At 46.1% G+C, this 19,433-nt stretch overlaps 1 protein-coding gene across 4 annotated transcripts in view; it reads right to left on the reverse strand.

Moving 5' to 3' along the window:
• Positions 1-559: 559 nt before the first annotated feature.
• LOC136578992 (uncharacterized) overlaps positions 560-19,433 on the reverse strand; it is a 48,262-nt gene continuing 29,388 nt past the window's right edge. For 3 of the 4 annotated variants that reach the window (XM_066579227.1, XM_066579230.1, XM_066579228.1), the window contains 9 exons: positions 19,172-19,303; positions 16,142-16,258; positions 13,993-14,032; positions 13,381-13,432; positions 9,895-9,945; positions 7,813-7,920; positions 4,324-4,393; positions 1,469-1,714; positions 560-918 (listed from right to left, as the gene is read on the reverse strand). In XM_066579227.1, the coding sequence (XP_066435324.1) occupies positions 821-918; positions 1,469-1,714; positions 4,324-4,393; positions 7,813-7,920; positions 9,895-9,945; positions 13,381-13,432; positions 13,993-14,032; positions 16,142-16,258; positions 19,172-19,303 (914 nt within the window). In that variant the 3' untranslated portion in view covers positions 560-820. The remainder of the gene's footprint in view (positions 919-1,468; positions 1,715-4,323; positions 4,394-7,812; positions 7,921-9,894; positions 9,946-13,380; positions 13,433-13,992; positions 14,033-16,141; positions 16,259-19,171; positions 19,304-19,433) is intronic. The other variant, XM_066579229.1, reaches the window with a different exon arrangement.

Raw genomic sequence — 19,433 nt, forward strand, 5'->3', positions numbered from 1 at the left:
TACCTGCTCCGTTGCTAGCGTCCTCGTCTCCATGGTGCCGACCAATTTTCGCCCTCCGATGGCCAAATTAGCCGCGCTTGCGCAGTCCTGGTCTTCTGCTCTCTTCAATGGAGCCGCTCGTGCAGAATGCAGGCTCCGTGTAGCTCCGCCCCGTCACGTGCCGATTCCAGCCAATCAGGAGGCTGGAATCGGCAATGGACCGCACAGAAGAGCTGCGGTCCACGGAGGAAGAGGATTCCGGCGGCCATCTTCACAGGTAAGTAGAGAAGTCACCGGAGCGCGGGGATTAAGGTAAGCGCTCCGGTAAGCTTTCTGTACGTCCCTGCATCGGGGTTGTCTCGCGCCGAACGGGGGGGGGGGGGGGGGGGTTGAAAAAAAAAAACCCGTTTCGGCGCGGGACAACCCCTTTAACCCCTTAACGAGTAAACAATTTAGCAATTGTTTTCCTGCTTGCCTCGTATGGAATCCAATCCAGTTTTTCCCGCTTCATAAATGGCTCGCCCCAAGACAGCAGTATGCTTTTAAAAAGTGCAGTCAATACAACAGAAAATGCTAAAAATTATATTTTCTGTGCCCTTTATTTTAAAATGAGTCAACTGAAGACAAATGTTACTGTACACTCACAGTAGGATAGGCCTATGGCAATGGTTTACACTGTCTTGCCAAATCTTATTGACCAACATGGTGTGGGAGAAACTTGAAATCACATTGTAGAGAAAGAAAAAGCAGCAGTGAAGAACCCTTATAACTGCAAAATGTGTGCGGTCATTAAAAAAAAAAAAAAAATATATATATATATAAAAACGTTATTCCGGCTATTCTATAGATCATCATCATCATCATCACTGTAAGCTGGTTCGGCTGTTATGCAATTTTCACTTTCCATCAGTAGGTCTGCTTCAGCAGCTGAACACGGGTCTGGGGGGAAAAAAAGCAGTACTATTACAAAAATGTAGGATTCTGACATATAACCAATGAATCTGGTGGATAAGTGCCCCGACTGTGCTAATACGGAGAGCCCATCAACCACAGATGGGGGCAGCAGGTGGGAGACACAACCAATGCAGCTCGGGGGAGAAATACAGCAGTGTTTTGCCATTGGAAAGGCTAAAACTAGAGATGAGCGAGTATACTCGCTAAGGCACATTACTCGAGCGAGCGAGTAGTGCCTTAGCCGAGTATCTCCCCGCTCGTCTCTAAAGATTCGGGGGCCGGCGCGGGTGACAGGTGAGTTGCGGCGGTGAGCAGGGGGGAGCGGGGAGAGATCTCCCTGCTCTTCCCCGCCGCTCCCCGAATCTTTAGAGACGAGCGGGGAGATACTCAGCTAAGGCACTACTCGCTCGAGTAATGTGCCTTAGCGAGTATACTTGCTCATCTCTAGCTAAAACCTTTAAAAACACACCCCTATAATGAGAGAGTCCCTTGGTGCTATTAAATGCCATTCCTATTGCTTTATTAAAGCACTTACTGTCATTTCCGGAGTCTGGTAGCGTTACTGAGATGGAGATGTCCTCACATGTGTTTTTTGGTGAGCTTGAAGCATCTGGATCGCATGGTTGGCTTATGATCATCGCATCTTGCTGACCGTCTGCTGCAGATGTAGGGTCGATGATGCATTGTGCTGGTGATGAATTAGCTGGAGAACTTGGGGCGGAGTTTATTTTTTCACATTCATTCTTATGTGGTGCCTGGGGTAGAGAGGAACCTGTCTCTTCTGGAACACACAAGTTTTAAGATGTCAAATAGTTTAACTTTTTTAGTCAAACCCATGAGTGGATCCTAAAAGCATGATGACGTATAGGAGGAAGCTGCGGACGACCGTCACTCATCAATCACGTGAGGAAACCTGATTCAGGCAGCTTTCACGTAGCCATTAATTTGGGTCCATTGAGCACCCATATAACAACCCCAATAGACAGAACACCCATAATTCCAACAAATTAAATGTTAATCACTGCAGTTCATAATGTTGCTCTTAATCCTGAAAAACCATTTGACTACATTAAGGCTAGTTTCACACACGTGAGCGCGGTATGCGGTAGTGAATCCCACCCCCATATCCACTCGCTATCCATGTGAAATCCCTGTGGATGCGAGGCGTTTTCATGTGACAACAGCCTGGCAGCACTTTGGGGATGAAGGGAACAGCTACGGCAGAGGATCACAGGGTTCTTGCATTGCTTTCAATGGGGCCAGTACTGCTGCCACCGGCTCCATTGAAGACCATGACGCTGGATGCGGGAGCAGGTAGCCAGAGAGAACACACCGTGATTGGTTTCCTGCATCGGGAATTTAAAAAAAAAATTGTTCATGTGTATGAATCCATTCAAAAGAATGGAGTTCATACTTGTGCATGTTGCAATGCGATTTTCTTGGCTGTGTGAAGCCACTTTCTCCAGGGCCATAGGATACTGGTATAAAACCATTACTTAGCAGAGCATTAGGCCAACTTTCCTAATGGCATATCCTACCTCCTTGCAGGGGGCACTTCAGTAGCCAAGCATGTATGAGAGAGGTCCTCGCTACTACTAGCTCGTTCCTAAATATTGGGCTTGTTTTTAAAGCAAAGGTTGTCCTTGGACTATCAATGTAACTTTGCACTATAGCTTCCCACATCCTCTGGATTCTTTCCTCCTTTGGATACCTGTTGGGTATTTGGTACAAAAATTTGAAGTAGCTTCACCTCTCTTCCTTTTGACACCCTTATTTGGCAATCTCCAGTGTTCAGTTTGCCTGAGAACAGTCCCCTTCCCAGGCCTCCAAGAATAAGACACCTCCGATAAGAAATATACTTCTTGGCTAGCATGTAAGTAACAGCAATTTCTTTTTGCAAACCCTTACTCTGCGGTCTAACATATCAAGGGACCTCATCCTCTTTGAGCTCAGACTGACCCACCTTATGTTATTTCTCTAGACTATGGCTTACTGCTTGGGGACAGGGAGATTGATAGCATTAAATATCACTTCACATTGGAGAGAGAATTTAAAAACTTTTTTTTTTTTTTTTTTCTTGAACGGGACGAAATTACACGCTGCACACAAGATTTATATTTCTTGTTCTTCCCACATGCTGGCGTTTTACTGCTGCTCGTGGTATGGTGACTCACTTCTGGTGGGAACATCAATGCGTCTTCTCCCTCTGGGAGGAACTCTGATCTCCACAATACCATGTGTTCTTTATCTTCTGCATCCAGATGTTTTCTGCACGGAGCGCCCGGCTGTTACACCTCCGAGCGGGGTATGGAGAATGCAGCTGGACCGCTCTGTTCTTCATAACCCGCCTGTTATTAGGGACGGGATACAGCTGAAACAATAGTATCAGCTGTATCCCACTGTGAATCCCTAATAAGACTCATCGTTGTCTTTCAGCATGCTGAAAGAGTATGAGCAACAGCTTAACGAAATGTGCATGATGGGCGAACATTTACACACAACGATTATTGCTCAAAAGACTGCTTTTGAGCGATAATTGATGTCTAAATGGGCCTTAAGTCTTACCCTCTCGCACCATGTGGATAGACACTCTTAACTACATAATGCATATGGAAGCCTTGATCGCCTCTGAAGAGGACAAATCCTATCAGTTCTCTCATCTGGCTTCCTTGGCGCACCGTCAAAGCCATCCCAATTTTGCTTGTTAGGCTAACAGTGGTTGTCCCCCAGACCCTAACTACCCCCATTTGTTTATCTGAAGGGACATGTTTTTGTGTTTCTTCCTTATGTTTCTTTATCGCCTCCTTATCCATTTTCTTTGTGACCCTACTTATTTGTTTTGCTTGTTATTTCATTAGCCTCTTGGGCTGTAAGAGCCAGAGCTACATATTCATAAGAATTGATGAAGCTCATCTCACCCCTTGACTAATCTTATATGGCAGTTTTCAGTTTACTACAACTATATGATGACTTACTGGGATTTATTTTCACTGTGACATGTTTCATTAAACTTCTCCTGGCAGGAAAGACTGAAGGTACCTTTACACGGGGCAAACTGCCAATTCAGGCGATAGTTGCCTTGTGTGTGAGCAGCCGCCGACAGAACGACATATCACTCACTGGTCAAAGTCACTTGGTCTTTAGCCCAACTAATGAGCAAGTGACGATCGGCCCGTGAACAGGAGTTGTTCAATGATTGAGCGACTGCCTGTTTGCATTGCTTCACCTCCAATTAGAGAACTACTGTTGTTCTTGTGTAAAAGAGTGATAGTCGCTGGATGGATATCGTGGGTGACGGTCGTCCCGTGTAAAACGTACCTTGCGATGTTTTATATTTACTTGTAAGGCGCATGCAGAACACTGAGCACAGACTATGCCTTGTAAGCCTACCATGATTAGCGGGACCATCACTGGACTCTGCAAACTCCTCATCTGAGCTGTGCGCCGCTTCTGTACAGAACTAAACACAAACACAACAGTCTGATGAAACATTCAGGCATGAAAGAGTCTGAGAAGATGGGAAGTTTGCATTTGGGGGATCAGTAAATTGTTCATTAGATAAGCATAATTAAAAGAGGTGCATAAAGAACCTGATTCTCCAGTACGTCGGGGGCTCTGGTGTCCAAGTCAGGTGTAACTCCATCCTGCTTCTACTTATCCAAGCGATTCCAGAATAGTGTTTCCGTGACACATTGTACGGGATGTTGGGGGTTACAATTTGGTGGGTTATTTTTTTTTTTGATAAAAAGCAGAACTTAAAATCTACTTTTTTAGCAACCAATTCTGAAGCGGATTCGGAGGGGCCTACATAGACACCCACCATGAAATCAACTCATTTTAAAACTGCATCCCTCAAGGTATTCAAGATGACAAACTTCAGAAATGCTAACCCTTTAGGCGTTTCACAAACATTAAAGCAAAGTGGAGCGGAAAGTCCTTTTTTTTGCAGATATTTCATTTTAATCCATTTTTTCTGTAGCAGCAAAAACGAAGCAACAGAGCTGAAGGTTTATTCCCTGGTTCTACAGTCAAGGCCTGGCCCTACTGCAATACCCAACTCAACTGCAGACCTCGAATGACGGAGCGCCGTGTGGACTGTGGAGGATATGTTACAGACAATACTACAGGGGTGCGAAAGCATAGACGCCCCCAAGAGGACCCCATTTTGGAAACTAAACCCATAAAGTGAGTATTTTGACTGAAAAGATGTCATAGAATTTACTAGGAGTGCGCAGTGGAAATGCATTTTCTACTAATATGTTTTTGCTCACATTTTTTCATTTTTACAAGGACTATAGGTAAAAAAAGGTACTAAATTTGTTCAGCAATTTTCCCCCTAAGTATGGGAATATCCCATAAGTGGCTGCAAAAGGGAATTAATTAATTACCAGTAATGAGGATTTCCACTAGTCCTTTATGACAGCACCCCTGGAGGTTGTTCCTGATGGTACAGAGGTCTATGAGAGCAAACAGTTAAACAGCCCCTCTGTGACACACTTGCTAGTGCTTTTCAATAACCACACTAAGGCTGGGCTCACACGGGCGGACCGGATTTTGCATGCGGGAGGCCTGCAGCGGCCCTGCATACCTTATTTTGAGGTATTTGAGGTATTGTGGATGACCGCAGCGGCTCAACGTCTGTGATGCGCAATTTGTATCCACGTGTGTGAGCGGAAGAGCCAATTTACATGCTTTTCAATGCCCGCATTGATTCTGCAATTGGAATTGTCTGAACGGTGATTTTTCCTTCCATTGCAGGAATTTTCGTGAGGGAACGCAGGGTGCCATCATGAAGGACTGGTGAAAAGGGGATTAACGAAAGGAATAACTCCCTTTTATCCCTAAACCCTCCTTCATGACATCACCATTGGAGACGTAGGATCTCATCTCCAAAGGATAAGTCTTTACTATAGATGAGCGAGCACGCTTGGATAAGGCCAGTTACTCGAGTGAGCCTCGCTCTTCTGGAGTAACTGCATTCTTGTCCGAGCATGCTCGGGGGGGGGGGGGGGGGGGGGGGGGGGCGGCGAGAGAGATCTCTCTCACTCTCTCCCCCACCCCCCCGAGCACGCTCGGACAAGAATGCAGTTACTCGAGTAACTGCCCTATCCAAGCGTGCTCGCTCATCTATAGTCTTTACGAGCCAGGAGCTGAAGTCTGTAGTGTCTGGAGGACATATGCAAGTTCTTCCTACGTCTGCGCTCTCCGATCAGGAGGAATGAGCTTTTACTATAGATGAGAACCTGAATAAATTGAGGTATCATCAGTTCTTCAATGACTTGTTGAGGATAGATAATTAAGAATGGTTCAGCAAATGTCTGGGCAATGGAATCTCTCCTCTTTCTCATTTTTGGGGTTTCCGCAGAAGGGAGACAAATATCCTGCTACTTGCGAAATTCTGCCACCATCTTTAGAAGGAAAGTGGGTCGGTTGTCAGGAGGATTCTGTCATCAAGGATTTTCACATACAATTCCCTTTAATTTCTCCTGTTATGGCCAAAAAAATTGCTTTCCTCGTTAAGAGCTCGATTACGAAGGCTTTAATGGGATTTGAAGTAACTGTCATGTTGAGCATGCAATCTGATCTGCAGACATCATGTTATGGAGCCGGAGGAGCGGAGCAGATTAATACATAGTTTTGTGGGGAAAGATTCAGCAGAACTTGTAATTTATTAATTGGATTTGTTCTCACCCGTCAGGCGGTCAGTCTTGATCAATGATTGACAGCCATCTCTGTATGCATGCCCATTCCAGACTGCCAATCACTGAGCGAGACCACCAACTGGCGGTCAATTGGATCATCTCCTCCGGCTGCTGGATTAGAGAGCATTTTCAGGTGACAAGTTTAAAGCCTTGCTTTGGAGGCCGGAGAGTCAACATAGGAAATAGCCTCAAACAGCCTCACGTAATTGTATGATGTTGGCAAAGTTCCTCAGTTCTAGGGCACCAGTGATGAGGAGGCTTGGATAACGTTAAAGTATACAAAGCCCTCATTTTTATGTTCGGCAGGCTCGATGATGCGTCGTTTCTAATTGCCAGTTTTAAATTTTCCCTTGCCTGGGCAAAGTTTAGTAGCGGGCACAGATCAAATGCCACTTATGGAAGAAAAAAGGTGTTTGAACATACTGGGGCTTATTTACTAATACTGTCTAAAAGTTAGGCAGTACAGACTAAGGGCTTATGCCCACGGGGATCGTGGGACATGCCCACGGGGATCGTGGGACATGCCCACGGGGATCGTGGGACATGCCCACAGAGTTACTGCGATTAAAAACAAAGAAGTGCCTGCTAGTGATCGCGGAATTCCGCGGTCTTTATTAATAGAGCTCTCCCACAGTGTAAATCCGCAGTAAATAGAACATGCCGCGATTTGTTTCCCACTGTGGAAATCCGCGGTAGAATTCCTCATGTGAGCATTGGCAGGCAGAAAGCTATTAGGTTCAATAGAACCTAATAGGTGTGGAATTCACGCACGGGAAACAGGTCAGTTGGCATTCACCTTTAGACTAGATCCTCTTAAAAGTCAACAGAGTCATCATTTAGTGATGACTGGCACATTATCAAATTGTCTAGCCCAAGTTTAGACCACCTATCGGCTGGCTAAGTTTATGCCAAAATTGGTGCAATTTGTGGAACTTTGACACAATTCTAGGCACAATTTAGGCCACTCCCTTTTCTACATAAGTTAGAAAAACTGTCTGAAAATGGCTTAAAAAAAATAAATCACATGATAAATGTGGCGCACGCATGTCCGCAAGTATTCTGACATAACTTGTGTCAGAAAGGGTCGTATGTTGATTAGTAAATAAGGGAGTCTACTGTTAATACACAGATCAGAAGAATGCAGAGGAGCGATCCCATATATCTCCAAGAGACTTACTATTGCTTCCAGTTTTCTCTCTTCGTATTTCCTCAGCGCTCTGCAGAACATTTCTTTAACCTTTTCCGAAAATGCCACATCATAATGATTCGCAATCCCAAACGTTCTCTAACAAAACGAAAACATTAAAAAAAAAGGTTTTAAAAAAATGGCACAAAAACAGCAATGAAACCGTTACTGAAGGAAAACGGAATAATCAGGTCTGTTCTACTTGTGCTGCAGCGTCTACAGACAGACATGAAGTCAGATAACTCCTACTGCGCTGTATCTGATAGGGGGCGATACAGAATATATTAGGGGTCATTCCCATCACAGAAATGTATGTATAGGCCATAAAAGTCTGATCGTTGTGGTTCGCACAACCAGCTCTAGAGCCGGGGTCGTCCCATTAACATCTCGCATGCTGAGGCAGCCCCTGGCTGTTGCTTATGAGTGCAGTGTGAATGGAGAGTTGGCCTCTTCAATCACTTCTATGGGAGTCATGGAAAATCTAGAACATTCACCATGTTGATGATCCCACCTCCAGGACCTGCACCTATCAGACATTAATTGGCATAGCCAACATCTAGGCTAGCAATACCTCCAACTCAGGGTTTATTGTCTGTAGTGTATGTAACTATCCATACACCTTAGAGAGGAGCCATCGCCTCTCGCATAAAGTTCTTGCAAATACGGCATTCCTCATAACAGTTCTGGATCGTCTCTTCATAGAACTTTGATTTGTGTCATTCCTCGGTTATTCCTCCCAGACATGCTTAAAAAACTCTACAACTGGGTATTACCATTTCCCTGGTCAAAGGTGTGCGTCAGACTACATAGGAACACAGGCCAACTGGTAATACCCAATTCGAGATTTAAGAACACGCTTCTAGGAGCAACAATAAATCCAGAGTTGTTAGAAAATATACTACGTCTGGAGGAAAGAAGGTTTCTACACAGACATAGAAGGGGGTTCTTTACTGTAAGAGCAGTGAGACTATGGAACTCTCTGGCTGAGGACGTGGTGATGGCGAACTCGATAAAAGAGTACATGAGGGGCCTGGACGTCTTTCTTGAGCGTTACAATATTACATGTTCTAATCATTAATAACTTCAGAAGGGTCGGTGATCCGGGGATTATTCCGATTGCCAGATTGGAGACAGGATGGAATTTTTTTCCCCCTTAAATGAGGAAAATTGGCTTCTACCTCATTGGGTCTTTGGCTTCCTCTAGATCAACATTGGGGGTAATAGGCTGAACTGGATAAGACAAGTGCAGTTTAAGGCTGCATTCACACGAACATATATTGGCTCAGTTTTCACGCCGAGCCGATATACATCGTCTTCATCTGCAGGGGGTGGTGGGGATGATGTTAGAGCCAGGAGCAGGAACTGAGCTCCCGCCCCCTCTCTACCTCCTCTCTGCCCCTCTGAACTATTTGCAATGGGGAGAGGCGGGACGGGGGCGGGGCTAATTCGCGGAACTTAGCCCTGTCCCCTTTCATTGCAAATCTTGCAGAGGGGCGAAGAGGAGGCAGAGAGGGGGCAGGAGCTCAGTTCCTGCTCCTGCCTCTTCCAACCCCCCCCCCCCTGCAGATGAAGACGACGCATATCGGCTCTATACGTTCGTGTGAATGCAGCCTTAGGCTTCTATCCTCCACTCACTTGTTAGCTTTACTGTTTAGACTAGGACGAGGTCAGCAGAGGCTGCCTAATAGCAGCTGTACTCTAGAGAAGGCAGTAACACAACTATCACCTTCCCTATCACCAGAGAGCCGTTTTCCAGCCCTTTCTGGTGACTAATAACAACACTTCTCTGTTACTTGACTTTAAACCATGGGGCTGCCATAGGGCACACATACCCCCCGCTGCACTGCCTATACAAGGAGGCAGCGTGTACCTCCAAAAAAGGCGCCTCCCAAAGAAGTTTTTAAACATGAAAAAAACAATCATTGATCTTGTAAATACTTAAGTGAAATGAATGAGCACTAGAATACATCCAAGACACTCATTCCCATCACTAAATCACCTGACTTATTGAATTAACTTCAAAAACAAAGCTGCATTAGCCTAACCAAAACGAGTGGATGAAGGAGTACATACCAGAAACCGGAAGACGTCTTGGTTGCTTTCTATTGGTTCTATATGAAAAGTCTGCAAAATATGAACAAATATTGAGATACGGTTGTAAAATCTCACAGGGTAATACTGCATTCTACAAATACGTCTTTCCAGCTTTTCTTAAAGGAGATGTCTCGAGGAAGCAGTTAAATTTTTTTTTTGCCCAGTCCCCCCCATTAAGTACACATTACTAAGCCCCCCTGTAAATGACATTTCTAGCTGGTTTGTACTTACCGTTCCAGCGTTTCAGCAACTTATAAAAAAGTTTCCTCAAGATGGCCGCCGGCTCTTTCCCCGTCGCTCGCTGCAGCCCGACGTGCGCGCTCCCGAGACGCCGCCAGCTGTGTCTCCATGGCAACCGGACGCATCGCAGCCGCCAACCAGACGCCCCGCAGCCGCCGACCAGACGCCCACCGCCAGGCAGCAGGTAACCGGCGCTAGCCCCCGGCTCCCCAGCGCTAGACCCTCAGCCCAGGTGAAGGTTCCGGAGCCCAGCGCTAGTTCCCCCGGCCTAGCGACAGCCCCCCCGGCCTAGCGACAGCCCCCCCCCGGCCTAGCGACAGCCCCCCCATCGCAGCGACAGCCCCCCCGGCCTAGCGCTAGTTCCCCCATCACAGCGGCAGCCCCCCCCGGCCTAGCGCTAGTTCCCCCATCACAGCGGCAGCCCCCCCCGGCGCAGTGGCAGCCCCCCCCGGCGCAGCGACAGCCCCCCCGGCGCAGCGGCAGCCCCCCCCGGCGCAGCGGCAGCCCCCCCCCCCCCCCCGACAAATCACTTACCTGGGACGCTTCTTGGGGCTGCTGGGCTGGGCTGGGCTGGGCTTCTCCGCTGGGCAGCTCCAGTTTCTGCACCTTCCTCTAACAGAGGAAGGTACAGAATGGCCGCTGCAGCGCGCTCCCGAGCAGTGACAGCTCGTCTGCGCATGCGCAGAAGAGCTGTAGCGGGGAGCACACTGAAGCGGCTCGTGCTGAATGGAGAAGACCGGACTGCGCAAGCGCGTCTAAAAAAGCAAGCTGCCAGCGAATTTAGACGGAACCATGGAGACGAGGACGCTAGCAACGGAGCAGGTAAGTGGAATAACTTCTGTATGGCTCATATTTAATGCACAATGTACATTACAAAGTGCATTAATATGGCCATACGGAAGTGTATAACCCCACTTGGTTTCGCGAGACCACCCCTTTAAAAGAACCTGTCACCATCTTGTAGCAGCCCTCCCTTAAAGTATAATAGTGGCAGTCACACTGATTACAGGGATAGGTCTGCTGTGTGGATCTGTGCAGGAGTTTGGGAGAAACTTGCATTTTTTTTTTAGTAGCAGCCAGACAGAGGACTACAGGAAGTAGTCCTGGATAGTCATGAGCTGCAGCAAGCTAAAGCCACACACTGCAGCCACTGACTGACTGCTTTTTCCCTATTACTGTGCATAGACAGACAATGGCTGGAGGCTGTGGCTAGCTGCAGTTCATGGATATGCAGGACTAGTTCTGTCTGGCTGTTACTAATAAAATGCAAGTTTCTCCCAAACTACTGCACAGATCCCAACAGCAGGCATGTCACTGTATTCAGCGAGCCTGTCATCACCTTGTGCTGTTCTCAAAGATTCTCTTGTTAGCAGATGGAATAGATTAAGTGATGGGACACGTTTTACCTGGATTCCGAGAGCACGGCACAAAGTGACCTTACCCTAACCAGATAAAAACGTATCGCTCCGTTATCGTAACATTGTGAAGTAATCCAAGTGTAAACAAACCACTCTAACTGTGCAGCACACTGCGCTATCACCGGGCGTTACAAGTCAAGCTCAAGAGTCATTTGCCTCATGTCCACGAGCAAATTAAGATTTTAAATCTGCAGCGTTTTTCCCGCACGCGGATCCGCGCCCCATAGGGATGCATTAGACACCCGCAGGTAGTTAAATACCTGCGGATGTCATCTTTCCCGTCAGGCGCGGATCCGCATGCAGGAAAAAATCCGGACATGCTCCATTTAGGTGCGGGTCTCCCGCAGGCTGGGAGCCTATGGAAGCCGTCCGGCTCCGCAGGACACCCGCATCTGAATTAAACTCACCTGCTCCGGGCGATGCAGGTCTTTCTTCCTTCCTTCGCGGACAGAAACTTCTTTCTTTGGCCCGGCGGATGTGCCCGGCGCATGCACGCGACATGCAGCCAGCGTGCCGAGCACATCCGCCGGGCCGAAGAAAGAAGATCCGCCCGCGAAGGAGGGAAGACACGCACGGCCCGCAGAAGGTGAGTTTATTCTTATTTTCAGCGCTCATGTCTGCGGGGCAGGAGGGACCCGCTACGGATTCTCCATGGAGGGCCTGATTTTCCCCGTGAACATGAGGCCTAAAGGTCCATTTACACATATTATATAATTGTTCGCTCGTGCGGCCCGTTTATACCGGCAGATACATTGTTGACTCATTCAAATGAGAAATCGTTCAGTCGGTCAGATGCTCTGTATAAGTGATGAGAGCGTCTAAACGATTAGTGAAAGAGCCAACGATGGTTTTCATGCCTACAGGAAACGAACTAAGAGTGAATGAGTATCATTCATCGTTCAGTCGTTGGCTCGCATTTAGGTCGAACAATTATGGTTCACTTTTGCGCATTTGAACAATTTTTTGACCGATAATCGTTCCGTCTACAAGGGCCTGAACTCACCGGAAACGCTGTGGATTATATGTACTGGGAATAAATCTCATGAGGCGAAGAGTTTCTTGTGTGAAAGTGGACTTGATTTCTTAAATCCACAGCATGCCGTTCCCTGCTGTCAATGTCATCCCCTTGCAGAGGAGCGATATCCGCTGGCAGATTTGTGCACTGCATGCAGCCCCAGCCTGACACATGACCGCAGGATGAAACCACATAGAGGAGATGTGTAGTCTGTAACCATGGCGGCACATAGGTTTGTGTGGGAGCTGCATGCACAATGTGGTATGATACTTCTAAGGTCTCATGTCCACGGGTGGATCGGATTTCCAATGCAGGAGCCCACAGTGGAATCCAACCCTGCCCGTGGCCGAGGACAGTGCGGGACTTCTACTTACCCACCCGGGTCTTCCCTTTTCTTCACTGCGGCCGCACATGCGCAGTAAAGTTTTTTTTTTTCTTTTTACACTCCTGCTTTCCCGTGGAATCCGCGGCCTAGCTGCAATTCGATTGCGGACGGCTGCGGATTGAACGTCTCCCATTGACTTCATTGGAAGCTGTCTGTGCGGGATCTGTAGTGAAATGGAGCATGCTGCGATTTTTTTTCCAAACCAAAGCGTCTGCAAATCAAATCTGCATGTTTTATTTCACTTGCGGACACCCATGTTTTGCTATGGGCGGCTTGATTTGCAGATTTTCCACGCGGATTCCGCTTATCATATATTGTGACAACCCCTTTGCGGTTATATAGAAGTGTTTTAGACCATTTATTTCACAATCCTACATAATGGAATATCCAGCATTGTACATTCCTACCTGCTTAGATTCTCTCCGCCTCGTCTTGTCACTCTTTGCAGAACGTTTCCTGCTGTAGTACAGAATATAAAATGGTCAACAAAGTCCATGAATTGCCAAAAAATAAGGACTGGATATACAGAACGAACTTTAGGTTAGAAACTAGCGCACAGAAATCTACCAGCTGCCCCCCGGACCCCGAGCATTATTTGTTGACAGATGCAGCATCGGGTTCTGGCAGTCTGCGACGGTGAACACCCGCCTGCAACAGCCAAAATCAGCGCCAAAGCTGATCACAGCTGTTAACCTTTCAAATGCTCTGATTTTTGTTCGGCGGTCCCGGATGCCCCCAACAATGCAATCGCAGGGTGCCGCTCAGTTGCCATGGCAACCATGGTCTTCCATAAGGCCCCCAAGGCTGGCCTAAATAAGTGCTTATAAAAGGCATGTTTGTGGCACGCCTTTATAGATTGTCTGTAAAAACACGGTATTACGTTACACTGTATGAGTGATCAAATGATCGCAAGTTCAAGTCTCCTATGTGCTACTCAATGCAAAAAACCGCAGACCGATGACAGGACATATGTAGCACTGGTAGACATTGTCTATAATACACAGTGATGTAAAACTTGCCTAGTGGAGGTCTCTGCGGTGCCCGGAGCCGCTTCTGAACCTGCCAAAGACAAAGCAACATACAATGAGCAAAAGTCAAAAGGGAAATGTACTACTTGTTTCCTTCCGTCACTTAGAAATGTGTGGACAGATCCTTTGGTATTGCGTATCCAACGCTGCTTGTTAGGCCGGGTCTACTCAAATTATCTACCACCAATTGTGACGCAACTCTCTGCACATCTGCAATGAATTCATGGCCAATCTGCATGCGGATTTAACCCTGTGCATTACGAAAGGTGAAAACAGCTGTGAAAATCCACTGCATCAGGATAAGTACACCGCACGTCATGTTCCTATTTGCATACAGAATTTTTTTCTGTACAGGTGGGTGATGTTTTATAAACCCCATCCACTTGTATTGCTGTAGATTCGCGGTGTAGAATCAACAGATCAGTAGCCCCTGGACCCAACCGCAAGCTCCACCCGCACCCTGCGCAGTGGATACAAGTGAATGGGACTTCACGCTTTAGTTAACCACTTCAAGACCGCCCAGAGACTAAACATCTGAGCAGTCATCATATCTCTGCAGCAGTGTTTTAAAATGTCATTGCAGAGAAACCCCCTAGAGCCCCCCCTCCGCTGCGCAAGAGCTCTGTGATCCGAAAGTCTAATGACAGCTCAGATCACAGGGCTTTGCCTGGAGACCAATCAACATCATCTCCAAGCATGTGATGGCCGCGATAGCCAGTCACCACTACGACCGTGACTGCTGGGTCCGCCCCTCCATCTCAGAAGTCGGTTCATTTCATAAAAAGGAAATTTAAAAAATGATTCCGACATAACGTGGACATTTGGTAAATGCTATTTATTAACTTTGCGCGGGTTGATCTGCTTTAGGCGGTTTCATGCGGATGATAAAATCGCGCAATTTTCGCACAGTGCAAGAGTGAGTAAAAACGCAGAATTATAAAACCAATGATTATAACGGTTTCCTTCACATTTGCAATGTTTTCACTCATGCGATGTTGAGAGATAACGCAAAATGCAGAAAGATAGGGTGTGCCACGATTTTTAAAAATCTCCCCCGTTTCCCTATGGAAACTCCTTTTTATCTCATCAGAAAGCACGAACTTGCGATTTTCGTGCGATGTATTAACATTACAAAGTATGTCAAAATTGCGCGGGGGGAAAAAACGTGGGAGAAATCGCAAGCAGTAGTGATGTTTTTGTGAAAAAAGCAGTGCTGATGCTCAAATATCGCGGGGAAAAACGCAGCGATTTTACTACAATTTTCTTGCGGCAAAATCGCAATTGCCCGTGTGAAACTAGCCCTAGGGTGCCTTCACGCTGGTGAGAAAATCGTGCGATTTTCATGGAATACGACAGCGAGTGAAAACTGAAAATGATGAAACTAATGATTTTCAATGGTTCCATTTCCCATTTGCAATGTTGGAATAAAAAAAAAAGGAGGCTCCACGTTCCCCCTATGGAGCCTCCTTTTTATTGCACCAACTTGCGATTTTTCGCACAATGCGGTTTTAACATTAGAAAGCCCTATTGACTTTTGCACGATGCACAAGGGGGAAGGTAAGTGTTAATGTGTATAGTTGGCCTTAACCCTTTCCAATCCACTGTCTGACAACTTAAGACATTATGATTTAAGGCTGTACAGCTCTGATGTTACAAGACGTCCGTCGGGGTTCTCTTACTGTATATTGCCAGCCTCTCTGCTGTCGGAGCCTATCCAACGTGTCACCTCATGCAGTACTGGCTTTAGCCAGCAGATAGCGCTGTTGTGTAATGGCAGAAAAAGAGTAAGCCCTCTAGGAAAACCAGGATACAAATTGGATTGGAAAGGGTTAACAGATATAGGAATTCTGCAAGCTTAACCCCCAGACTACAAACACACTCTTTCCTTCTAGATTTCTTCTTCTGAGTCACATCTGACGGTTTAATTTCCTGAAGGAGCTTCTATTACATGAATCAAGGATGCGACTACATTGTATTTAGAGAAGCCGTCACATTGAACAGGCAGTCGGATCTGTGGGCAACGTGTTATGGGGCAGAGGAGGAGATGGACAGTTCATATTTTCATCTACTCATTCCATCCAGGAGTCAGTAGAAGGAGTATGGCAGAGAAAGCTGAAGATGGCAGTCTAGGGAAGGATACCTGGACATGATGGAGCAGACTCGGAATCAGAGGAGTCACACAATGCCGGAGAAGCAGGATGATCATTGTCGTCCGTCTCATCTAAGATAACCATGCGGCTTCTGGAGAAGTGGCCTACTGTTTGGGAATTGTAACCAAGAAAGTGAAAGGGCAAGAAAATATCACATAGAAGTCATCATCTTCCCCAAATCTGATACATTTAGGTTTGCTATAGTTATTGGTCACTAACTGTAAACAGAGGAAATGTACAAACAATGAGATATATCCCGGCAATTCCTTCCTTAAAGTGTGTATCCCAAAATCTATAAGGTGGGGATAAGCTGAGGGTCTTAACAGAGCTCCTCACCAATGCCGAGAACAGTGGTCCTATTCCCCCCTCTTCTCATCACGGCCGATCGCTTCTCCCACCTGCAGAGGCGGCCATGCATGTGCGTTCGCAGATCTATTCATTTCAATGTGGGTGACTGAAGTCGCAGAGTCCTTGTACCTCCGGCAGTCCCATTAAAGTGAATGGACGGCCCCTGCATTCAATCTCCTCCTCCCTGCAGGAGGGTCCACTACGCCCACAGGGAGGGAGGAGACATTAGACTCCTGTTCTCAGGATCAGCAGTGAGACCCCCACTGATCATAATGTTATCCCTTATCCTTTTGGGCTAACCCCTCTAACCCTTTGAGGACACGGCCAAACTTTTTCATTCCCACTTTTAAAATATCATAACTTTTTATTTTCCCTTTGACACATGAGAGCTCGCTCGTTACTGCATTACATTCTTCACTACATTAATTGGTCACAACAAACTTAAGAAATTGTAAGTGGGGTGAAAAGCTCACAATTCTGCCACTTTTTGGAAGGGGGTGCCTTTTACAGTGTGGTAGAAAGGATATTCGCTTCATTCTGCGGGTCTGTACAATTAGGACACCACATTTACATCGTTTTTATTGGGTTTTACTACTTTTAAAAAAAGAAACGATAAACAAAATCCGTGCTTTTTGTTGCTGCACTCCATTATGTTTCTTTCTCCCATCAGTGCAGCGATGGGACGGCTTGTTTGTTGTGGGGTAAACTGCAGTTTCTATTGGTACCATTTTGGGGCCCATACAACCTTTTAATTGATTTTTCTTCAATTTTCTTACGAAATGGGGCGACTAAAAATTAATTTGCCCTTTGTTTATCGTCACAATGATCCCGGACTCAGATTCACATCAGAAATTAATGCTGAACAAGTAAACTTCTTAGACGTGACCATTTGAATGAAAGTTAAGATACGGGCCGAAATGTATAGGAAAAACCCCGCAACAGATAACTATTGAACTGGGACGGCTCCCACCTAAGTGGAAAGTGTTCATTGGAGGCGGACTTGTTGAAGAAAGCTATGATTTATATGGGGAATTCAGGGAAACAGGGTTTTCCTGAAAACGCATTAAAAAAAATGCTTTTCATGGAGCCCAAAATATGGCAAGGAATGATTTGTTACAAGTATCACAACCGAGTAAACTAGGTAATAAATGTATTATTTGCTGTATTGGTACATATGATGACTGTGCCAAGGATATTCACAAAATAACCACCAAACATTGGGTAATTTTAACTACTGATGAGTAGTTAACCTTTTCCAATCCACTGCCTGACATCTGAAGACATTATGATTTAAGGCTGTACAGCTCCGATGTTGGAAGACGTCCATCGGGGTTCTCTTAATGTATATTGCCAGCCTCTCTGCTGTCGGAGCCTATCCAATGTGTCACCTCATGCAGTACTGGCTTTAGCCAGCAGATAGCGCTGTTGTATAACAGCAGAAAAGAGTAAGCTGACCAGGAAAATTAGGATACAAATTGGATTGGAAAGGGTTAAGCAGGTTCTAACAATAACCTACATGTAGAGGTAAGAACTTGTGTGATATGTTGGTTTACAGCCATCTATAAAACTACATACTTTACTAACCAACACAGAGAGCGAGCGCAAGAGCGAGCCTGAGCTATGTGTCCATGGGATTTGATTTTTATAGGGAAAACGATTCGATTTAGCAGACTACTTCTTGCGCATGTACACTCCATCAGCTCTGCACACAATACTCCGATTTCTAGCCATATGGGGTTTCATCATATTGGCAAACAGCTAAATCTACAAGTCTGTAAATTAAGCCCAAGGAAGAATCAAATCTTGTTGAGAGAGACGGCAAAATGGACTTTTAGAGTGAAGTCTTCGAGCCCGTAAGGTTTACATGCGAGCTTTATCTATAGTGCCTTCTTATAAATCCAATTGCTCTAGTTAAAAAATACATAAAATGTCACAATGGTCAGCAGGACTACGCATCTGAAACGGGGGTCATAATTATACTTCTGAGGAATGGGAAGTGTGATAAGAAAGCTCTTTACTCTCATTGATTTCACCAATGCGGATGTCCAACTGCACTGACAGTAGGTTGGAGGAGCAGCTGATCTGCGGGGATCCCAAGTGGCGGACTTCTGCCAATCAACGATTGGTGACTAGAGATGAGCGAGCACGCTCGGATAGGTCAGTTACTCGAGCAAGCCTCGCTCTTCTCGAGTAACTGCATTCTTGTCCGAGATCTCTCTCTTCTCTTCCACCCCCCCTCCCCCGAGCACGCTCGGACAAGAATGCAGTTACTCGAGAAGAGCGAGGCTCGCTTAAGTAACTGACTTATCCGAGCGTGCTATCTCATCTATATTAATGACCTATCCTGAGGACAGGTCATCAATAGTAAATGCTCATAATCCCTACCTAAAATCCCTGTGATTAGCCGTACCGGTAGTGTAGGTGTCCAGACCCTCCTGTCTGCTGTGTTTACAGACTAATGGAGCCTAGAGTGCTAAGAGTTACTTTGTAATATAGCTGGCATTCAGCCTGGGTATCAAGTATTTTTTGGATGGTTTTTTTTTTGTGCTTGACCAGTAATTACTTTTCGATACTCGTTAATAAAAGTGAGGTTTTTATGCTCTATTACTGCAAGGCTTGGGAGTAGTGAGGCTAATAGACGTAATGGTGCTGAACCAGAACTAGATGCTTACCTGAAGCAGATGTAGCAGACTCCGAGTCTGAAGAATCACAAGTAGCAGGTGAAGCAGCATAGTCGTTTGGCACATCATCTCCAGTCTGATCTAATACAACCATATGCTCCAAATGAAAAGAGTTCTCTGCACCTTTAAAGATGGAAGAAAAAGGAAAAAAAAAGTGATCTCCGCAGTTTAAGTGTGCCAAACTATTCTGATGAATCTTCAAGATAAGCTGCCGTGTGTTTATGAGGAATAACACCATTTCTGGCCATTACAG

Source organism: Eleutherodactylus coqui, chromosome 9 (genome assembly GCF_035609145.1).
Source record: "Eleutherodactylus coqui strain aEleCoq1 chromosome 9, aEleCoq1.hap1, whole genome shotgun sequence".
NCBI lineage: Eukaryota > Metazoa > Chordata > Amphibia > Anura > Eleutherodactylidae > Eleutherodactylus > Eleutherodactylus coqui.